Consider the following 23,931-nt stretch of genomic DNA (forward strand, 5'->3'; position numbering starts at 1 on the left):
ATCTTAATATGTGGAAGGAATAAGGAATGTCATGATGAAAGTTTATACGCGGTCTTAGAAGCATTGAGGAGTAGTGGATTAACTATCAAAAATGAAACGTGTGTCTTTGGAAAACCTGAAGTGGAGTATTTAGGACATGTCATATCCAAGGATGGTATTCGACCAAAAATTGGTCATGTGGATGCAATTCTAGCTGTCCCTGAGCCTACAAATAAGGAACAATTAATGTCGTTCTTAGGGTTAACAGAGTTTTACTCACGTTTTATTGAAAATTACGCATCTAAAGTTGAACCATTAAGGTTATTGTTAAAAAGGGGTGTAGCATTTACATGGGATGAGCAACAAAAAAATGGAATTTTTAATGGTGATGGGCGTCAAGAACATTAAATCATCATTATATCATCCCGAAAGTAATGGTCAAGTTGAGCGCTTCAATAGGGTGGTCAAGGAAGTGATTGAATTAGCATTGAGTGCAGGTTTATCTTGGAGGAAAGCTCTACAAGGAAGATTGACAGCATACCGTGTCACCCCGCATTCTGCTACAGGAAAAACACCTTTTGAGGTTTTGAGAGGTAGGAAACCATTCACTGGATTAGTTGCATGGTGGTTGAGGAAAAGGAATGGTAAAGTGCAGTGCAATAACATCAATATTGATAAAGAAATTAGGTCTGAGGTCAAAAAGTATCAGGATCGTAGTCAGCAGTATCATGGAGGTAGATGTAGTTGGCCGTCGGTTAAGATAGGTCAAATGGTTCGGGTAAAGAATCCTAGAATTGTGTTGAAGGGTGAAAGTGTATGGTCTAAACCCCTGAGGGTAATGAAAGTGTTTGGAAGTGCAGTAGAGTTGGAGGACGGTAAGAGATGGAATTTTCGCCAATTGAGTCTTTGCAATGGGAAGGATGGCGGGGTAGGTACACGGTCTGGTGATGATGGAGTGTGTAGCGGATATATGTTAGGTGATGATTTTGGACTAATGAGGAAGTGGTGTCAACTGGAAGTACGAGTAGTTGTAATGTCAGATGTGACACATCAGGTCGTGATGAAATTAAGAGTAGGAGTGGTGTTAGTGATGTTATTGAATCTTGTTCCACTCGTACCAATATGGGTGTTGAAGGTGAGGCTTTACGCCGTGGTAATAGAACGAGGAAGTTGCCTGTCCGGTTTACTGATTTTAAGTTAGGTTAACTTTTAGTCAGTGTCGTGTAAGTTGTTGAGGAGGACGGTGTGTGGTATTGGTTCGTATGTGTCGTGTTGTGCACGTGCATTGTCTCGTGGTATGATAGTGTATGATAGCGCGTGTATGTGTGCATGTGTGGAATGTGTGGAATGCATGGATATGAGAAGGTTTATGTCGTAGGGAGGGCAGTTGCTGAAGGAGGAGGGTTGGAGGTTGGAGGCGTGTTCGGTGCCGCTGTATTTGTACTACATTGGAAATAAAGAAGTAAGGAATTGGATTTGCCTACGTCTTCTTTTCTACACCCACTAGATGAACAGGGGAGGACCCAAAAAGCAGCAAGTTTGAGATGGAGGAAGACAAAAATGCATAAGCGGTTTCATGGAATATTGAGCAGTCCAGAGGTTGGTCGCAAAAGTCATTCCTTAGCCTTGATCTTGGCACGTGCGCTGGGCTGTCTCTTGGAGCGCTCCTTGGAAATACTTTTCAGTTATAGGACACTGAGGTGTGGCTTAAACACAGCCCAAAAAATTTTGCTTACCAAAATTATTGGTATTTTGCTTCCTCTTTTCGCTATTACACCCATATACAATAAAACTGACATTAATACCTGAATAAGCTAGGACTATTGGCTTTGTCAATGGTTGTTACCTGCATAACAACGACTGGTGTAAATAATATTGAAAATTCCCCCCAAAAAAGAAAATGCTTCTGTACTGAGCCTGTGAAATAACTAACGCTCAATTAAGAAGGTTGAATGAGACTCTGTAAAATATTTACTTTTATTAATTGTGGGCTTAAAAAATATCTAGAAGCTGCTTACATTGGATAGCAGGAGCCCATGCAGTGGTTCTAACGTGGTAGACCTGTTACATTTAGAGCCTATCTGTGCCCTTCAACCCTCATACCCCACTGCGGACTCAGATGAGTCAGGTGATCCTCTACGAATAGCTCAAATTGTGGCAGAAACCTTGCAATGCAATAGGTCTCGCATTTGCTAGAGTTTGAGCTATTGGCATTGTAAATTTAAATGTATGTGTGGGTTTTGAAAACAAATAAATAAAAGGCATTGTCATTACAATGCCAATAACTTAAACTCTGGCAAATACGAGACCTATTGCATTGCAAATGCTTGTTTTTCATGCGACTCATTAGTTATACACAGTGAAAAGAGTCACCTCTAGGTGTCTTATGAGTCTAGTTTGTGGGTGGTGTCTATAATGGATCCGGTCAGAGCTCTGGGGAAAACTCCGGGAAGTGCAAGTTTATCACAGTGGCTGTCAGTGTCATAAAGGTATTCCAAATACATGGTAACCCAATTCTTGACCTCTCCGCAGAGCACACAATACTGTATTCACGTCTGCCAAATGTAATTGTTATTATACATGAACGTGAATTAAGACAATACACAGCTGTTGAAATATTGACAACAATAAAAAGGTTAAAGTTAGAGAAAAATCCATGCTAACATGACTGTGTGAAGTGAAGGAGCAGAAAGGCAGTGCATGGACGGGCAATTCAAAAGAGGATGCTGAAGTGAAAAAAGATTAGGGTTGAGGTATGCAGTAGGAGGATGTTCGAAAGATCTGGGTACATAAGGCTCAACAGTGTCTAACTGAGTGGGATACTGCAGAGGAGAGGGAAGGTTAGAACAGGATTGACAGACACTTATAAGATGGGGTGGTTAAAGGGAGTGAAACAATGTGCACTGTTCTACTTCTACCGGAGCACTCTTGAACCAGATGTCCAGGGCTGCCCTTGCACCCACCAGAGCCCACTTGATATTTAGCTGTCACAAGCACACATCTCCCTTTCCAGTAAGTATATGGCACCCGGAGTCTATTGGTGGGATAGTGGTTGGAGAGTTATTTCCGGAGGATCTACATTCATCTTAACTCCTGTTGCTAGAATCCTGGCATGGGCTTTAACTTCACTGGGAGGCCTTCAAGTTTCAGTGCAGAAGAGTAGAGACCAGATCACTAGCCATTTACCTTTTTATCTGTAACACTTCTCTTCTTGTGAAAAACGAAAAGCTGCAAAAATAAGAAAATATAATTCCTTCTATTTGCGTTTCAGTTTCACCTTCATTATTGTTACTAGAGAAATTGGGCCAAAGTGTGTTATTTGTAGTCTGACCTTAGCTAACGACAATTTGAAACAAACCAAACTTAAGTGTCACTGGGGAACGAAACCTGGGTCTCAAGCGGGGAAGAGAAAACATGTTTTTGCCAGGAACTTGCAGAAGAGGACGCAACAGGTATTAACTCCAGTAAACACCTTGAAAGCTCCACACCAAATGGCATACTAAATTGCCGAAAACAAAACAAAAAAAGTTTACAGATGGAGAAAAGGTTATTCTGGACAGCAATTCTTGCTGTGGCTAAGACAATGCATGAGTAACAAGCATTTGCAATGCAATAGGTCTCGAATTTACGAAAGTTTGAGCTATCAACATTGCAATAACAATGCCTTTTATTTTTGTTTTTGTTTTTAAAACATACATAAAAGCCACTGTCATTTACTACGCCATTACTTGATGAATGCTTCATGAAGGGAAAAAAAAAACAATCAAATTTTCAATGCCAATAGCTCAAAACAATGTCATTGCGAGACCTATTGCAATGTAAATGCTTGTTTTGTTTGATAGCAGCGTACAATTTTTTACCTTATCCAGACAAAAGCACGAAGTTACAAACTGTAAGACTGGAGCAAATTCTATTAGCAAGTTGGTGTTCGCAAGAGCTCATAAGGCGCTATCTAAATATCAAAACTATAGAAGGACAGCACATTGTGTGCATATTTTAGCGCAGATTGCATCTGCTCAATCAGGGATGTGGAATTCCTATAGCCCGATGCCCAGGACATATGGTTAAGGGTCAAGGGCAACACGTTTTCACGTGCATTTTGTCCTTGGGACAAGTAGGCCCAACCCGCTACAGCACAAACCCTTTGGCTGCCAGTTTACAGTACCACATTATGGATCAGGGATGGGCATTGTCTACAGTTAAGTTAATATGTGTGTCCATGTGTTAATTCTGTTCAAACTTGTATTTAGGGTTCATTAATGCAAAGTCTTTATTATTAGGGTGAGCGCTAAAAGTAAATGTTGTAAGCTCGGCCTGCACTACTGACGGTGGTTCCAGTATAAATGTGTACACAAGTTTTCAAAGTTTAGTAATATGAGGCTATGTATAATGCTCCCAGAATGCTCTCGGATTATAGGCATATATTTGCAGAAGCTTGAAAGCAAGAGTGAGGATTCTCTGCTTTCAAAATAAAATGTTCACAAAAAATGAAAGTAGGAAAAAAATATTTTTCAAAGCTACTGTAAGATTTTAGGTACCATATCTTTGCAGCATCCTATAGTATCATGATGATGTATGCTTGTATTTCCTAAAAATATTCATGATGGAAAATCAATGTAACCGGTTTAAATACGATTATGGGAAACTAAAATACACAAGCATTGGCAATGCCGGTAGGTCTGAAATTGGTGGTCAGCCTTTTGGTTTTGTCAATGCGGGACTTGTTTAGGCATGGTTGTGTAAAACCTTATCGGTGGGAGAGCTGCTAGGCCCTCACCATTCTAAAAAAGCAGAAATAGTTTTTGGTCTCAAAAAGCACACATTGCCACAGCAGTTCTGGGCACTAACTAAACTACTTTGTGTGCCAATATGCTCCTTGCAAAGGAGTAGAATACTGTCCTGTCACTCACAGTAAAGGGGGGGCGGGGGAGAGAGGAGAAAGAGAAACTTTTATTAAACACAAAAGGTCATGGTTAATGCCAGGCCTAATTAGAGGCCCAATTATTAAAGAAATTCTCAAAACTGTATTCATGGTATATATCCTTGCATTAAGCACATATATACAGTTTCTGTGAATTCACAAGAATTAACAGAAGTAGGCCAAGAAATAGTACTCCTACAAAATAGTTGTGAACTGCATTTTAGCATGAGCAAATGTGCATGTGTAGATCTGCTCAGGTGAAAATCTGACTGTTTCAAGTTCACTTTTCCTCCAACCACTTTTTCCCCAACCCTGGAAAAAGTTTTACGTCTGCCACTGCCCCGAGTAAATTTCCAACCATTTTCAGTATGGGAAAAGATTAGAAAAGAGTTGGTGAAAACCCTTACAACATGCAAGTTAGTAGGTTTGCACAGACTCAAAAGGGCATTCCAACCTTTAAACTATTGCTTACCACTACCTTCAGCCCCAGTATGTAGACCTGCAGAAATGTAGCAACATAAGGGAATTGCTAGTATTTAACCACATGCGTGCGTTGCATTTTTCCACTGTGTGCTAAGGAATGCAGGATGCCATTGTTCATGACGAGCTCAGCTCGTCATGAGCACACGACCAGTGTACTGCATGACGAGCTGAGCTCGTCATGAGCATCGAAGGGGTTAAACCCTACTTTGGTACGAGTCGTGGCATAATTAGAGAGGCTATATCAGAACTCTTATATAATGAGATTGCTGTAGTAATCTGTCGCCACATTACATGGCACAAAAGGGACATGTGGATTTTGTTACAGAACAAGTAGATTTATGAAACCACATGGCCCATGGACAAGGGAACATTTTTATTAAATTCCACACCCCTGTGCTCAATAGAGCATCATGGGTTGTTCTATGTTCAGTGACCTCATTACATGTATTTAAGACACTATCGGCATGCAAAAGCAGCTCCCTGATGACTGGTACTTTTCGTACATGTTACATCACTGAATGAACCAGTCTGGAGTAAAATTAACATCTGACATTATTCACATCAAATAATCAGATTTCTCTTCTCGGGATTAGTTAGCTAAAAAATCTCACTCTTCTGTTCTTCGCTGCCACTCACCACATTTTCTTTGCATTGATAAAAAGGCAGACAGAGGAAGATACCAACCTGAAACTTCCACATCTCTGTTTTTGGAATTGTCCAGTTTTTACGCCAAATTTATGAGTGTAGGTATTTATCTGTCCACTTAATTTGCTGCTATTTGTCTATATGATTTACCAGCTCTGCATCTGCAGGCCGGCAAAGGAATCTGTTTATTTAAAGCACATCTGTATTCTATAATCCGTGTTTATCTTTATTTTCTGATTTTTCAACTTTTGTTTTATGCCTCCTATTTTAATTGCAATCACTTTTTAACCCTCACCACTAAATACATACAATATATTTAAAATGAATATGCCCTCACTGTATGTATTTTACTTACCTAAGGATGTTGAAATGTTATTGTGTCCCAGAATCCTCTCAATGTGGTGCGATGGAATTAACTTCTCATCGCCGCCCAATCGCCTCTACGTTCCAGACAGTGGCTACATCTGTCTTTCACAACATCACCTGAAGGTCACGCAGAGACTTTGGATCAAAACACGTTTTAATTGACGCGAATAACCCGATTGCTCCATGTTATCCCCAAAACATGCAATTTGTTATTTATTTCCTCGCACCTGATATTCCCGCAGCCCCGGTAACTGTAATTCGAGGACCCGAATACAGCTGGGATTTTAACAGGTTACTTGCAATGAGGGCCTCTGTATTCAAACTTTAGGAATAGAATCGCGGATGAAAAAGTCAAATTTTCTGTCAGTTGACATAAATATATGAAAATTTGTTACAGAAAGCTGAATCCTGATGAAAGTCTATGGCAGTGCAATTTTTTCTCTTTAACCGTGGACATCAACATCAAACTTGACACCTTGAGAGGCGAGCACACATGCAGAGGCGCATATCCGAGCCTTTAATTAATCCCAAATTTAAACAGTCGAATAATATTGAATAAACACCTCGGATCCGGGGCAGAATCATCAAGGTCATCATCTGCAGGAATAGTAGACATATCAGGGTTGGATATTTTGTGATTTAGGACGCTCAGTCTGTGAATGAAAAGTGATTAACAAGATGTATAGAAAGAAAATGCTGACGGGGACAAACGTGTGCGGAGGCAGCGTTAGGGGTCTTACTTTCAAAGCACTGCCTGATGCCGGGAGGGGGCAGGCAGAAGTTCACACAGGTTAAATTGTTCACGATCTTGCGAGGAGGCATCAAATATCAAGACACAAGTGCCCATGTATACATAAATGAATAGTATCATTAACATTTTACGCTATCCAAATGTCGAGACTTCGAATAAGCCGCAGTTACTTCGCACGTGGCTGGGCCTTAGATGCCTTTCGGTGTGCGTGCATCCAAACTTGATAATATTGAATTAAAGAAAAGTGCAAGTTAATACTTATTTATATCAATGCTGGCACATGGCATGGAAGGGAGTTCACAAACGTCACAATTTTTCTGCTAAGACGCCATTTATCGCGATTCGTTCCTGAACGCAACTTTGCATAACAGCCTATAACTGAACATTAGAGTAGTTTAAATAAAGTATGGGGGTGCGACTGAAAAACCCCACAATTCAGGTAGAATGAGTATGAACGCTTGTGCACCAATACGATTATTTTACTACTGAACCATATGGAATGAATGTCAAAGTGGGGTCCACGGTGCTGTCTGTTCACAGCACACACTGGTAGGCGGGCCAGGTTCTCACACTGCAGCACAGACAGGGTTCAGCGGTGGCGGTGGGGGTGGTGGTACAATGACCTCTTGTATAGTGGATAACGTCCTTTGCAGAATAAATACTTCCAAACTACAACCAGAGTGCTGATTCCTTCGTGGTAAGAGTGAGAGGAGATTAAATACATATATATAAAAAATTCCCTGAAAAAAACACAAGTTTCAGGTACATTATAGTTAGAAATTAGCATTTAAAAAACCTCAGTAATTAATTGAAAAAACCACAAGTTTCATGGACGTCATAGTTAGTTGGACATTTCACTCGTACAAAACAAGAGAAATTCGGCCGTTTTAGTTAGTTGTGCTAACTATAACCTGCGCCCCCGTAATGCACTTCTGATGGCGTCACATATTACATCACTCATGACATGGTCAGTGACATCACTGATGACCTCATCCACATGATCTGATGCACCTCCTCACACCCTAAAATACAGACTGCCATTTTCGAAACCATAGACACACCAATACTAGTACAGCTACAATATTCTGTGCACTATGCATGTAGACCTCGCTACATAGCATTGATACAGTCTTTTAAATGCTCAGTACCTATGTAGTCTAGGAATCCTTCTGTCTGTCCCATGCACTTGTCCATTCACCCATCCAGCACCATATACGTATCCTATCACTCTGCCAATACCTAAGCACTTATAAATTTAGCATGCACTCTTTTTGCAGGACTGAAATTACTCCAGTTATCAGTCATATACTTAAGGAATAGCCGAGCCACTACCCCAAGTACAGGTACAATGTTTTGTATACTATGCATGCAGATCTCTAACAAGCTACATACAATTAATACGCTTTTCTAAATACCCAGTTAATACCTATGCAGTGTTGGAATCCTTCTAGCTACATACTATTAATACGCTCTTCTAAATACCCAGTTAATACCTATGCAGTGTTGGAATCCTTCTGTCTGTGCCATGTATTTCTCCAATCAGCCATCCAGCACTATATACATATCCTATCACTCCACCAATACCTAAGCACTTATAAATTCAACATGTACTCTCTTTGCAGCTCTGAAATTATTCTAGTTACTAGTCATGTACCTAAGGAATGGCCTAGCCAGAAAAACTAGTACAGCTACCATATTCTGTGCACTATGCATGCAGACCTCTAATCAGCTTCAAAGCATTGATACAGTCTTTTAAATACTCAGTGTGAGTGGCTGTTTAGGAGAATGAGTGATTGTGTGAGCAGGCGTCGAAAAATACTAAAATCCTAAAATATTTACTAGATCTGCAGTTCTAGTGACTTAAATAATCTACTCAACCTATTTGTAATGCTCTTGACCCATGAACTGGTTTCAAATTATGAGATATTGAGCAAATACTTTAATTCACTGAGCCGCTATTTTCTTCATTATCATATATGAGAGCAAGTTCAAATGTGCGAGTTCAGCACGTCTGCTCTACAAAAAACGCTTGTTTGATTTAATAGACTAAACATTTTCTCCATATATAATACAAAATTTAGCCACATATATAATGCACAAACATGACCCCTGACTTGCCTCTTTGTTTATTAGCAGCATTGTCATCAGGACGCGGGCAGGAATGTTTCCCAAACCATGTTTAAAAACTATCACTTTTAATAAATACTTAACTCAAGCATGAAGTGGTAACACACTCATTTGTAATCAACAGATTTTACATAGAAAGACCACAAACTTTCCCACTGAAATGCAGATTTACTGATACAGCTATATAGTGTTCAAACAATGTTTGGAAATGGAGTTTCTGCAAATATGTGTCATTTGTACATCACCAAGTAAAGTGTTCTGGTTTGTTTTACTTCTATTTAACTCTGTTTGCATCCCACTTCTTAATTACAAACACATGTGCTTTCGTAATTCCAGATCTATTTTGAAATATTTGTTATGATAATTTGCAGGCTCTTTATTTAAAATGTCATGTGTTAGAGAAAAATAACTGAAATCTTCAGACAGCTCATTTGACAAAAACCACCAACTCTTGTAAGAGAAAAATTAACTACATTTTCCATGCAGCAATTAGTAAAAAGACAAACTCACATTTTACATCTTTCCTTGAACAGACAGCAAATGTGTTAAGATAAAACCAAGATTTAATGGCATCTTTATTGCTCATTCACTTCCTGAATTAACAGAACACCTGTTCCTTTCCAGCCAAAGTTCACTCTCCAGATGGGACTAGTGTGTGCTAAAAATAACTCAAACTGATCAAATTTTACCTGCAATTGGGAGTGGACGCGTAGATTTTTCGAGGTCTGGTGACTGAATGTATGGGCGAGTTAGTGGCTACGTGAGTGGTTGCATAGCTGCAAGTGACTGTTTTAGAAAGTGAATGTCTGTGTGAGTGGCTTTAAGTGTGCGTGGTTGTATAGAAGTATGAATGGGTATCTAAGTGGTTCTGTGGCTTTGTGAGTGGTTGTATGGGTGAGTGTGTGGATGTGAGTACCTGAATGGGTTATTGAGTGGGTAGGTGTGCGAGTGGCTGTAAGGGTGTATGAGTGGCTGTGTAAGTGTCTGTATGACTGGATGTGTAAGTGTCTGTATGACTGGATGTGTAAGTGTCTGTATGACTGGATGTGTAAGTGGCTGGATTGGTAGGTGAGTGGGTGCATTAGTGGCTATATGGGTGAAGAGTGGTTATGGCGCTAAAGTGGAGTGATTGGTTGTGCAAGTACTAATATGTATCGGTTCGTGAGGGGTTGTGTAGGCGTGGGTGTATCAGAGGTCCTATGAGGTGGGAGTGGGTGTGCGAGTGGTTCTGTGATACACTGACAATGTCATGAGCAGTGCATTGCAGGGCATAAGTTATTGTTAGCTATGGAAACAAAAACTGCTTAACGTCACTGCTTTTGTATGAGTGAAATCAGAGCATAACTAGAGCATAAATAATGTTTTGTATTTATGTATAAATGTCCTAAATATTTTTTGTTTTTTTTTTTACACATAAAAAATTTTCTTGAAAATTTAAAAAATAAATTCAAAAGGGTAAGAAGTACCCAGCAAACCTATGAGCAATACTGGTTTGTTTTCTTCCTTCACTAGAAGGATTGAAAAAAAGTGTGGTTGGTACTTTCTTGTGTTCTCCTAGAACATAAAAGATGCATTTTCTTGAGCTTCAAGTAGCTAGCGACAGTAGGCGCTCATATAAGTTCACTTGACAAGTATTCAGGAGAAGTCAGAACATTGATGCGGACAGAGACAGACGGGCAGGAAAAGCAGAGGCTAGGTATGCTTTCACAGAGATATTGCAAAGGTAGAAGGCAGACATTCAAGATAGTTATACACATGCCATCTTCCCCTACAGGTTCAAACCCATTGGCACTGCACTCAACCAGATACTGAATTACTCCCTCACTCAACTAAGTAGTTGACTCCAAACAATGCAGAACACAGGAGGCAAGCTTCCCCCCTCATCACAACATGCACACACCCTGCACCTCAAACAGCTTCTCAGACTTCCCATTTACAGCCCTTTTCAAATTCATGAAACACACGTTCAGAGCCTCTCACAGTACTGGTTCATTATACCTCGATACCACTTCAGATTTCATAAACCTTCCGTCCTTAAATAGAGACGCTAGGGGCGGCGGCATAGCAGTCATCTATAAAAATCAATGTATTTGCTCCTTTATTAAGGAAGATATTTGGGGCTGTGAAAGCGCTCGATTTAAGATCATTATGGGCCCACACTTTGCTCTGTCAGGGCTTTATATCTATCGACCCCTGGACCTGCTTCTAAGTTCATCGAAGCTCTCCTTGAGGTGGCCAACTCTTTGGTTGTGGGTTTGGCTAACTTCACAATATTAGGAGATCTAAACCTCCATTTTGATTTGACTCATGACCTTACCATCAAAAATCTCCTGGCGGACCTTGCGGCCTTACAACTATACTCTTTAATTCAGACTGCTACGCACTCGGCTGGCCATGTATTAGACCCTGTCTTTACTAATATCCCGGAGGTTAGGACAGATGTGCCCAAACCTATGGGATGAACAGATCACTATTTAATCAAAATTACTATGATAGTCAGGGAAATGTTCAACAAGGATGAGCCAACCCGGCGCTTCAAGAGGCCTTGGCATAAACTTATAACCAATGACCTTCACTCTACTCTAGGAGCATTCCATTATGAGGCAAATATGGACATCAATATGGCATACGCCGCCTTCCATGACTGGATTTCCAGAGGATTAGATGCCCTCATTCCAGCTAAATGAACAAAGGGGCGCAGATCCCCCTCCAGCCCATGATATAATGATACTCTGAGATCCATGCGGAAAGATTGTAAGAAAGCCGAGCAAATTTGGAGAAGGGACTACAAAGATAGGGATAAAGCATTATATCTGGCCAAACAAAAACTTTATCACAAAGCTATTTGCTCCGCACGTGCTTCTTTCTACGCAGAAGAAATCAACTCTAGCCCGAAACCCACCAAATATATTTTTTAATTGGTGCAAGAACTGCAGAGTAGTAGAACCCCTGCCTCCAGTATCACCTCCGCGCAGCAGTGCGAGGACCTTGCCATTTTCTTTGTAGAAAAAGTGCAAAAAATATACAGGTCATTCCCGCAGCACTCTTTTGACCCACTTAATTCCACTAATTCCAATATTAATGGTACCACATTGACGCTTATACAAGAAATCTCGCACGATGATTTAACTAAACTCTGCAGGAAAGTCAAGTCTGGCTCTCCTGCAGATCCCATGAGGCCGGCTCAATTCATTGAGTCTTTAGAATACTTTCTACCATCCCTGGCCTCTATACTCAATCTTTCCTTCTCTTCGGCCAGTGTCCCGACTGTCTGGAAACAAGCATGGGTTTCCCCAATTATCAAGAAGACTACTCTGGACCCCTCCAAACTATAAAACTTCAGGCCCATTTCGTTGCTCCCATGGGTGTCTAAACTTGCGGAAGCTCATGTAAGCAACGTATTGTCCCAATATACGCATCAAAATAACATCCTAGACCCATCACAAAACGGGTTCAGGCCAGGCCATAGTACTGAGTCTGCCCTCCGGTCCACGACTGAACACCTCTGGACAATTCTTGATGCCGGTCAGAGTGCTGCGCTGATTCTGTTAGATCTCAGCGCAGCCTTTGATACGGTTTCACATGACATTCTGTTACATTGTCTGGCGACAGTAGGGATTACCGGTCTTGACCTGGAATGGTTCCGCTCATTTTTGAAGGACAGATCCTTCCGGGTGTCAGCTCCCCCGTTTCTCTCCCAGTCCCATTCCATCGGCCAGGGAGTCCCTCAGGGCTCTGCACTTACCCCATCCCTTTTTAATCTCTACGTGCAGCCACTTGCGGTAGTGGCTAAGGAGTGGGACCTCACGCTGGTGTCATATGCAGATGACACGCAGCTGGTCATCACTCTCACCGAAGGACCATCTACTTCGGCCTCGAGATTCAGGAGTGGGCTGGCTGCAGTAGCCCAGTGGATGACGGACAATTGCCTGCAGCTCAATACAGGCAAGACGGAGGTGCTGCTTGTCGGGAGGAATACCAGCTATTGGAACGAGCACTGGTGGCCCTCTTCTTTGGGCACTATTCCACCACCTAAATCCTTGGTCAAAAACCTGGGAGTCTGGATAGACTCCTCGCTTAGCTTCCAGACCCACTCAAAAAAAGTGGCAGCTACCTGTGTGGGCCTGCTGAGGAGTCTTAACCCGATTTTGACTCTAAAGTCCGGCAACTCATTGTACAATCCACAATCCTCTCTTGTTTGGACTATGCCAGTGTTTTATTTTTGGGCGCCAACAAAGCGCGATTGCAACGAGTTCAGAATTCTTTATTAGTCAAAATGTAAAGATGGCCCTTACTAAGAACTACTGTGGATTTTGGGCCCTAGCACCGCTGGCAACTAAGCAACCAGCACATTTTTAAAAACTAAACAACCCGTGGAGTCCAGGGGAGCATGACTCCTCTCACTAGGTAATTTAACCCATAAGTCCTTGCCAACTTCAAACTTTGGTAAGAATCACACATTTTCCTCACAATTGTGTAATGAAAAGACATGAAATCTGCAGGAAGCCACATGTTTACTACCACCCGAGTTTCCACATGTCTCCCGATAACGACTGTACCCCATTTATGTGGGTGTACAAAGGTGGGGGGCGAGGGGGGCAAATGCCACAAAAGTCCTAAATCACTATGCTGAGCTATAAGTAATAGGGTTAGGGGCAGTATTTGGGGCCATGCTGTAGCGCCACCCATGCAAACTTACAGACCACAGACAATTTTAAAAACTACACAACCAAGGAAGTCTGCAGTAGTGTGCCTTACATGGATCCCAGGAGGTTCTTACCCACAATGCTATGCAAACCTCAAACTGACTGAAATCCCACATTTCCCTTGCATTTATGTGATGAAAACTTTCAGAATCTGCAGGAATCCACAAAATTCCCACCACTCTGCATTACTCCACTTCTGCTGATAAAAAAACTGCCCCACTTGTGTGGCTGGGCCTAGTGCCTTCTACAGGAACAGCTCAAACCAAGGTCAATGGGAGCCCTCGCCGTAGTGTTGTGGGCACTAGGCCAACCCACACAAATAAGGTACATTTTTTGCAGGAGACTTGGGAGGAATGCCAGGTGGATGGAAGTCTGTGGCTCCCTACAGATTCCGGTACTGTCCCTCACAGAAATGTGAGGAATATTTATTTTTTTAGTCAAAGTTTAAGGTTTGTAATGCATTCGGGTAAAAAAAAAAAAAAATAGAATCTGGTGATAGGCCTAGGTGCCTAGTTTCCTAAAGTGCCGATTGAGTTAGGGTCCAAAATCCATAGCTACCCACATTGGAGAAAAGGGTCAGTTTTCAGTGAAAAAAATGGATGCATTCATGTTGTGTTTTGCCCATTTCCTGTCACAGGCACAAAGCCTACCCACATAAATGAGGTACCATTTTTACTGGAAGACTTGTGGGAGCATAAAATATAAGAAAATTTGCTATTACCAATTGGATTTTTCTGCATTTGTGCCTTTCAAATGTAAGCCAGGGTATAAAAAAGACATTTTGAAAAATACCCTCTAAATCATACGATACTACAGGTACCCACACATTTAGAAATGTGCAAATAACCACTGCTCCTAACCTCCATATTTTGTGCCAATTTCAGAAATACCAAGGTTTCCTTAATGCCCATTTTCACTTTGCCTATTTCACTATAGGAATTGGTCTACAGTGCAGCTCAGTTGTTGGCTCTTGGAACCTTGGGTTCTTGGAGAACCTCCAAACCCTGCAACCTGAAGGGTCTAGTTGACATAACGGTATCTTGCTTTTGTAAATCAACCATTGTGACAAAATGTTTCAGATGGAAATGCTTTCACACATGGTGGTTTTTCGCACTAATTCTCAATATTTATTTATTTCAACAATTATTTTCCTTGGGAAAACCTTGAGGGATCTACACATATGAGCCCTTGCTGGATAAGGGATATTATATGCTTTTCAGAAATCTAAATCTTTTCTAGATCACCAATGGCATTCACTTGGATTTCCGCCACAAACTGGATTTCCGCCACAAACTGGAAGTAGGTTGTGAATACAAAAATAGGCTCTCTCTTTGAAAAATGCTTAAACTGTGGTACAAAATTAGTTTGGTTTTATTCAGCTTTTCATATTCCTGAATGCTGGGAAGGTGGGGACTTTAGTACAGGAAACTGTTCATTGATGTCATTCTTAGGAGAAAAAAAAAAGAAAAAAAACACAGACACTTATCTGGAGCACTTTTTTCTTATTTTTGATGCACAGTAAAACTCAACATGTTACTATACTTTGCCTATTTTATCGTTCTCCTACAGGGGAATTCACAAACCATTGGTACCTTTAGAATCCCTAGGAGGTTGGGAAAAAAGGGTGAAAATTTGGTACGGATATCGTAGGTTGAAAAAAAAAAAGCTATGTAGACCCAGGCGCGAACTACCCCAAAAGCCAAAAAAAGCCTCAGCAATTGGGGAAAAGGCCTTGTAAACACAAATAGGAAGATCTCAAATTGATCAGTGGAATGTAGAATTCTGTATAGTTAGAACAAAATGCAGATATTAATGTATTTGCACTTGGCCATCAGTAAGGCGTTGTACATTACAATAAATTTGGCAAGGTAACTTTCAAAGAAAGGGAACAACACTGATAATAACCAGGTCAAATTTGGACTGGGGCCGTAAAAGGCAATATTTGATCCTACTAAGGAAGACAGACGTGATTACTGCAATGTGGGTATTGTCCATTCAGCAGCAGAAGTGGGTGACACGTGTGCTTTTTAAAAAAAAAAAAATTAAGCACTGCTGTATAACATTGTGAAACAAATATTAAACTGTTTCGGTTTACAAATCAGCAGTGAAACTGCTTTTTCATGGACATTTTCAAAATCTTAGCCTAATGTGGGGATAACCACAAGGGGTACACATGAATGAAATGCTTGCTTTACTTTTTAAATCTCCATTTTTTTAAGCGAGGATCCCTCTTCCTAAAATATTATGCTAATGCAATGACACAGTAGGACTACACTGATACTAGGAAGCAGACACAGAGGCACTTACAAAGAGCCTCCAATACCGTCACCACCACACTGTCATAGGAGCACCAACACTGATGTGGGTACAGTGACAAAGAGGCACCAACACTAGGACACTGGCACAAAGATCAACGTGTGTATCAACAGGGACACTAGGTCACCAACACAGGGTACACTAAATAGTAGATCAATACTAACTTGTGTACAGGGACACTGGAATGTGGATATTGTGCACAGACACAAATGCTTAAGACCCTGACACAGGGATCCTAGGACAGAATTCAGTGGCGGCTGGTAACTTTTGATGTTGGTGAGCGTGGTAACTTTTGATGTTGGTGAGCGTAAAATTTGGGAGGGCGCATTTTGTGTCACGAGCGGGCAACCCCGAACTAAAAAAAATATGAACTATGTGGTATCACGATTGGTTGAATACCCATTCAACTTTAAGAATCCCATCGGTAGGAGATCAGACAATTATTCTCATGCACTAAGAAGTACACCCATTTCACACGGGACAAATGATTTTTTTTTTTTTAAACACCGTATGGTGTTGCCCACGTTGGGTGAGTGTTAATTCCATACGTGCTGTTGTTCAAACAAACGAATTCCATGCGCTTCACGACACTCTTTCACTACAATCAGTGCTAGCAAGTAAGCATTCTATACGAATGTAAGGATCCATAAACTATTTCCGAATGTGACTATAATTAATAATAGAGTCACATTCAAATAATGCATGGTTTAAACGTGTCACATTCAAAACATGTCAAAGCGTAGCAATGTAAAACGCTCTCTAAAGTTTAACCAGCTAAATACCAAAGAAATGCTATTTGTTTTATATAGTGCTATCAATTGTATCTGGCTTTCGCGTGAGTTAACGAGCTTATAAAGGAATGTGAAGGTTCACAAGCTGTTAACCAAAAGTGATCAGCCCGATTGTGTGCCCGATTAAAAAATGCTGTAGCATCACGATATAAAAAATACCCACAAAAGCTTAAGGCTCCATACAAAACAATCATGTGTTCGCGGAATTTCTGCATGTTCGAAGATTTTTTACCATTTCGCTGAGATTTGCGTAACGGGGGGGGTACGCACGCGGAGGCCGCGAAGGTGAGACTGTCCTATCTCAGCCCCGCCACTCATCACTTAGCAACCCAGCTTGTATCGTGGCCAATAAAAAAAAATAGAAATGCACAGCGCCCAGAGCTGTATATGTATTTACATTATAATCGGGTTTGGAGCGTAAACAAATAAAAGGGGGCAACACCCCCCCGACGCTCTAATAAAGAAGCCACTGCGGACAGGAATATGACGCTACGATAGTGAGGCTAGTGGCGCCTCTGCAGTTATCAAGGCTAGACGAACAGCATAGAGAATCGCGGGGAGGCCCAGTGACACAGGCAGAAATAAGACATGCCATAACATCACTGGCCACAGGGAAGACACCCGGCCCTGATTGTCTGCCAACCGATTTTTATCCCACATTTACCTCTAAACTGGTGCCCCGCCTGGAAACGTATGCCACATCGCTGGAACTAGGGCAACATCCAGACTCCACAAAGAGTGCCATTGCAATCCCGCTTTTCTAACACCACCCCCCTGGGACCAGAGTAGGAGATTACCAGCCGTTATCCATGCTCAAGCTAGATTTTAAAATTCTGAGCAAGGTGCTAGCAATGAGGCTACTCCCGCACATGCCCGCGCTGATCCATGCCAACCAAAATGGATTTATCCCCCATCAAAACACTTCTTATAATCTCAGAAGACTATATTCAACTCTAGCATCCATGGGCCAGGACTTTCAACCATGCAGCAATTTTGTCGATAGACCTCGAGAAGGCTTTCAATACAGTTAGTTGGAAGTACTTCTTCTCATGTATGGAGTGGATGGGACTGGGGAAAGTGGATGCGCTGGATTAAAATACTGTACGACTGCCCAACAGCTTAAGTTTTAACAGGGGGAACACTCTCAGGCAGTACAGGATCTCTTGCAGCACAAGACAGGGGTACCCCGTCACTAGTTCTGTACGTGCTGGCAATGAAGCCATTAGCGGCTCTCTTCCGCCAAGGCAAGACTAGGGCTAACTCTAGATGGGAGACAGTACAGTGTCTCCCTATATGCGGATGACCTGTTGATTTATCTCGGAAGCAGTGCTGGATCAGACTCAGCCTTGCGATTACTAGAGAAATTTGCTTTTCCAACAGGACTACGAGTTCCTGGTGGCAGGACCGCTTCCGAGGCCCAAGGCCCTCCCAGTGGACCTTAACTGGGCTACAACCATAATTAAATACCTGGGCATACATGTCTATCATTCTCTAACGACGTGTGTTAAGGCAACCTAGATAGGGCGCTCCGCTCGCTTAGATCCTGCGTACTGTTTGAGCTAATTGAAGCTGCCAGTAATGGTGCGCATATCATTGACCAAGATGGTCATATTGCCTCGACTACTCCATTATTTTGTGAACCTTCCGTTGGTGTTTCCCAGAGGTTGTTTGTCCCCCTGGATTTACTAGTGCTTGACCTAATATGGGGAGAGGGACGCAAGAGGATTTTACTTGCAACGTTGTGGCGCCCACTACGCAATGGGGGGCTGGGAGTGCCCAATTTTGAACTGTACTACCTGGCTTCCCAGCTGCAGTGGCCAGAAGGAGCCAATGCAGAGGGAAAGTTCATGGAAAATCTGGACACCCATCCCACCCAAGTATTGGCCACGATGCTGGACCATAGAGTATTCGCCCCTTACAAGATGACCTTACATACCACAGCACTAAAATGCTGGAAGAAAAGCCTGGCTAGACTTCCCGTGATCCCCCCACCCCCAAGTACTCATCCCAGCTCCCATTGGTGGGATTACCACAGAGAACCCCATGCCAAATCTTCACCTCGGAGCAAATGATAGAATGGTTCTCGAGATAGTGGGCTACATGTACCGGGACATGGCGCTGATCCCCTTTGTGGAGCAATATGGGCTGCCGGTGGGCCATTTCTTGAAGTATGAGGCCATAGTTCGCACCTTCAGAGAAATATGGGGAGAAGGAGGAGGTGGAGCCTGAAACACATCCCCTACTCCATGTGGTATTCACCTTGGGAGGGGCTGAACACCAAGTGAAATGGTTTTACATGACGCTAATGGAAGCATCATTGCCAACACTGCCCAAACTTGGGGAACGCTGGGAACAAGCGCTAAAAACATGACATACTTGACCCAACACAGAGTCAGAATGCTGCATGAGGGGGTGTGGGGGGGGGGGGTAACGGGTGTGCAAAAGGTGGGCCCATCCAGACCTAGACTTCGTCCACATGGTCTGGAACTGCGCAGTGCTGACCCCCTTCTGGGCCAAAATAGTTCAACAAACATGGGCGAGATTGGGCAGGGATTTGAGCAACACCAGGGAAGCCTGCCTTTTAAAGCTTTACCGCGCCCGCCGAAATGGAAGGTACAAAACGAATTTGTTGACCTGGCTCTGGTGAAGAGACGAATAGCAATGGCTGACTGACAGAGGGCTACAGATGGAAAGCCGTAAGAGCGAGGGCTAATAGCAGATCAATGTAAGGAACTGGTGAGAGCCTGGGAGACCCCAGACCTTGAAAACGTTAGAATAGATGATGAGGGGGAAGGCACAGCTCCCAGATAGATTGCCCAACCTTGCACACTGAGGGAAGTAGTGGATGAACCGGGCAAGCATGCTTGAGCAAGAGAGGATACACGATAGAGGGGACATACCCAAGACCCTGAGCGGCTGCTGCAGAGACCGGAACTGTTGAAACGGCATGTCAAGCACATACCGCCCCCAACACACACACAGACCCTCCACAGCATTGATCAGTAGTAGGAAGGCCACATGCGGTAGTGGGATAGTTACAAGTTGCACAGCACAAAGTTTTTTAGTTAAGGTTACCACAGGCATAAACGAAAATTGGGTATTTGTATATGTAGGTGCAAAAGCACGATTCTGGTTAATAAAAAATAGACCTGACAACTCCTGGGAAATAGAGTAGATATATTTAAGAATGTATCAAATATTAGAAGTTGAGTTCAAATGAAGCATAATGTTGAGTCCCAGGTACAAATACTAGATCGAAAACTGAAATGTAAGAAGCTAAATTGGAATAATTGAAAATGTGATACCTAAAAACTACACTATGTTGATAACTTTGGAAATACAAATAAACAAAGTTTGGAAACAAATAAGATAGTGAGGCTTGGCTGCGTGTGTGGGCATTTACTCCTACTTGGCGCACATCCCCCAACTGGAACACTAGTATTGCTTCATTCATTCCCTCTCCTCTGTCTTTATAGAACAGCACAACCCCAACTTGTTAGGTACAGAACATTGATACTGGAACACAGAGACCACATGGGACAAGGCTAGTTCTGGTAACAGGGGGAGCACTACACACTAATAGGAGAAAGAAACAGATGGACACCTTGCTCACACTGGGACGTGGGGCTACAGAGTAACTGACAGCCACAGAAATGTACACTAGGTCACTGACTGGCACAGTGGCAATAATGCATGAATACAAACACAGAGAGACAGACTGGGAGAGCAAGGACACTCAGAAAATGTACATAAGAAAAAGTAATACTACAGCCGCAACTAACCAGCATATTCTTTTTCACAACACTCAGCACCAAAAAGCTTATTACTGTAAAATGCTGATCAACGTCACTTATTAAGTTTTGTTATTGAGATAATAAGACAGCCGATCGGCAGTGAGCCCTCCCCACTTCAGTTCTGCTTCCATTAACCTGGAGAATAACAGTAGCTCATGAGCAAAGTCGGCCACTGCGCAGGACTGAAGAGCCTCCCTTAAGACAGTGTCTACTACCCTACATATTGCAGTTTCGTGGATCCTACTGCTATTTCCTCCTTAACCTCGACTGGTGCATAAACAGATTTGTTCAAAAATCATGTTCCATCATTTTCCTCAATTTTCTTTTAAAAGGAAGGGCTGTGGTGCATTGTAGAAATGTTGCACTAAAGACCTGTTAATTAAAGCCCGCAAACATGTTAAAATAGAAACAATGTCTGCAGTGGTATGCAGTGTAATGCAACAACCAATCTCACTTTGTGTGAAGGATATGCAGCGTATTCGTTGCTACAGCACCTGTAGAAAACTGATAACGAGACCTCAATTACTCTGAAAACAAGGCTCCCAATAATTAGGATCCCGGGGGCCCAGAAACATTTAAGATAACACCGGTGGTTAATATTTAAAACAGTATTTTGTGGGGATGACATGTAACATATGTAACACCTTGCTACAAAGCACACAGATTCGTTTCCTGCAGTTACAAGATTGAACAACCCACCAAATTAATACGATAAAAGAACACATTCTAACATAAAAACGCTGGATGGACAACACCTCCCTCTTCTGCCCTTGTTGGTGCCCACTGATACTAGGTCTAGGGAGGGGAGCATCAATAACGGCTCGGTGCCCTGGAGAGATGATGGCATAACTATCAATAAATAGTACACAGATGTAGTGTCGCCCAGGAGTGTAACATTCTCATCTCATCCCAATTACTAATTGCTTTAGCTGCCAACCTGGGCACCGAGGCACATTTTCCTTTCCTGCATTAGGGCCTATGATGCCCCTGCCTACCCTCAATACCCCACGTGGAGGCTTCCGCGGGTTATAGTTCTTAGCAGAGCCTCTGCAGGGTCGTGCTGCTGGCATCGCGTACTGGGCAGCGCCAAACACAAGCCTGGCAACCCTTGTGGCTGGCAGTGTTTGTGTGACCTTCGGGCATGCACCGTGGGCACGAGGCCACTGAGGTTGCTATAGGACTCCCTGCAGGTGGCTCTGCTACACAGCAGCACGCTGGTGAAGCGGGACAGCAGCAGACCGCCCCCTCTCCACGTTCAAGAGCAGCTTTTCCGCACGTGCCGAGGCTCGGGTTCGCAGGCTGAGGCCACGCGGACCGGGATCAACAGGACTGGTCCGGTGGGGCCTGGCCGCGTGTAGCTAGACCCTGCAGAGGCCTCCTTCCCCACGTATCAGCCGGCACGTACACAGAGGCGGGCCGCAGGGGAAGCTGAGCACGCTGCCGGGCTAACCACTTCCCGAGCCCGCTGCCGCCCCCGCGCGCGCTTCTGGGGCCCCAGGAGATGGAGGGCAGTGGCGGCAACGCTGAGGGACAGAGCTCGGCCAGCTGCCTGCCTGTCACTTACCACAATGCAGGGACTCGCCATGTCCGCTTCGCACGCGCCTACCGGCTCGCTGTCACCGAGAGTCTGACTGGAGAGGTGGCGCCACCACCAAACCCCGCCCACCGCTGCTCCGCCCTGGGACAGAGCGTGTGGGCGGGGTTGTAGTGGCAGAGAGGTTCCGTTAGTGGGTGCGGCACAGGACGTTTATTGAGATGAAAAATAAATACCCCTTGATACTCTGTAGTTCCAGAGACGTGATTGAACGCATTTTTTTGGGACAACTGAAAAGTCGCTTTAGATATCTGCGTAACAGTGGTGGTTCCCTACAATATCCTCCTGAGACAAGTTGCAGAATTGTAGCAACATGTGCCAATCTGCACAACATTGCAATAACAAGCATATATATGCAATCGGTCTTGCATTCACGCGAGTTTGAGCTATTGGCATTGTAAATGACAATGCCTTTTATTTATGTTTTGGTTTTTAATGGTATAGAAAGTAGGGCGACACTATATAGGAAATATGCTAGTTATACATAGGGAGGAGAAACTAGTTTGAAAAGGCCTATAATTAGACAATGAAGTTAAAGATATATATATGTCTGTTGACCCACTATATATAAATTGTCACCAACCATAGAAGTGCATTTTGTTCAATATTTATTATTTATGAAAATATTTATTTTTCCTTTTTTCTGGAAAAAAAATATTTTCATAAATAATAAATATTGAACAAAATGCACTTCTATGGTTGGTGACAGTTTATATATAGTGGGTCAACAGAAATATATATCTCTTTAACTTCATTGTTTAGTTATAGGCCTTTTCAAACCTGTTTTGGTTTTTAAAACATAAATAAAAGGCATTGTCACTTACAATACTAATAGCTTAAACTCTCGCAAATGCGAGACCTATAGCATTGCAATAAAGGGCCTTCTCGACCGCTTGTTAGATTGTAAATATCAGAGGAAGATACTGGCCTGCGGCGAGTTCAAAGTAGTGGTAAATAGTGCAGTGAAGAAGATGTGTAAGTGTTGTAAATTACACAGACACAAAGGGCCCCATTAGGATGGAGGGCGGATTGCCCCCGTGGGGCCGGCTGTAGTCACAGCCGGCCCGGCGGGGGCAATCCGCCCGCCATCAGTGCAGAAATGAACCCTGCTATATTACTATGGCTGGGGGTCCATGGTGGACGGAAAGACCGTCCGCCGCATTTTCGCCCGGTCGACTTGCGACTGGGCGGAAAAGGCTGCAATATGGTGGTGGAGCCTGTTTGACACCGCCAGCCATATTACAATGTGCTTTGAGGAATTCCTTTCTGTGCCGGCATTGCCGCCACAAAAAGGCATGCAGAGTCTGTGTTACACTAAGGCAGAGGTCTTCAAACTTTTTGATGCCGAGACCCCCTTGTAAAACCTTGTTAGGGGTAAGGACCCCCTTCCGACAAAAGTTTCTAGAAACTGGTACTCCTCATCATCATCTTTTGACAACCATGAATGCGCCTGTTAGA

General features: G+C 42.8%; 1 protein-coding gene across 2 annotated transcripts in view; it reads right to left on the minus strand.

The window, feature by feature from the left end:
• LOC147718709 (hypoxanthine-guanine phosphoribosyltransferase) overlaps positions 1 to 22,563 on the minus strand; it is a 451,506-nt gene extending 428,943 nt beyond the window's left edge. For both annotated transcript variants that reach the window (XM_086918683.1, XM_086918682.1), the window contains exon 1: positions 22,444 to 22,563. In XM_086918683.1, the coding sequence (XP_086774809.1) occupies positions 22,444 to 22,464 (21 nt within the window). In that variant the 5' untranslated portion in view covers positions 22,465 to 22,563. The remainder of the gene's footprint in view (positions 1 to 22,443) is intronic.
• Positions 22,564 to 23,931: the final 1,368 nt, after the last annotated feature.

The sequence above is a fragment of the Lissotriton vulgaris genome, chromosome 4_1, assembly GCF_964263255.1.
Source record: "Lissotriton vulgaris chromosome 4_1, aLisVul1.2, whole genome shotgun sequence".
In the NCBI taxonomy this organism is placed as follows: domain Eukaryota; kingdom Metazoa; phylum Chordata; class Amphibia; order Caudata; family Salamandridae; genus Lissotriton; species Lissotriton vulgaris.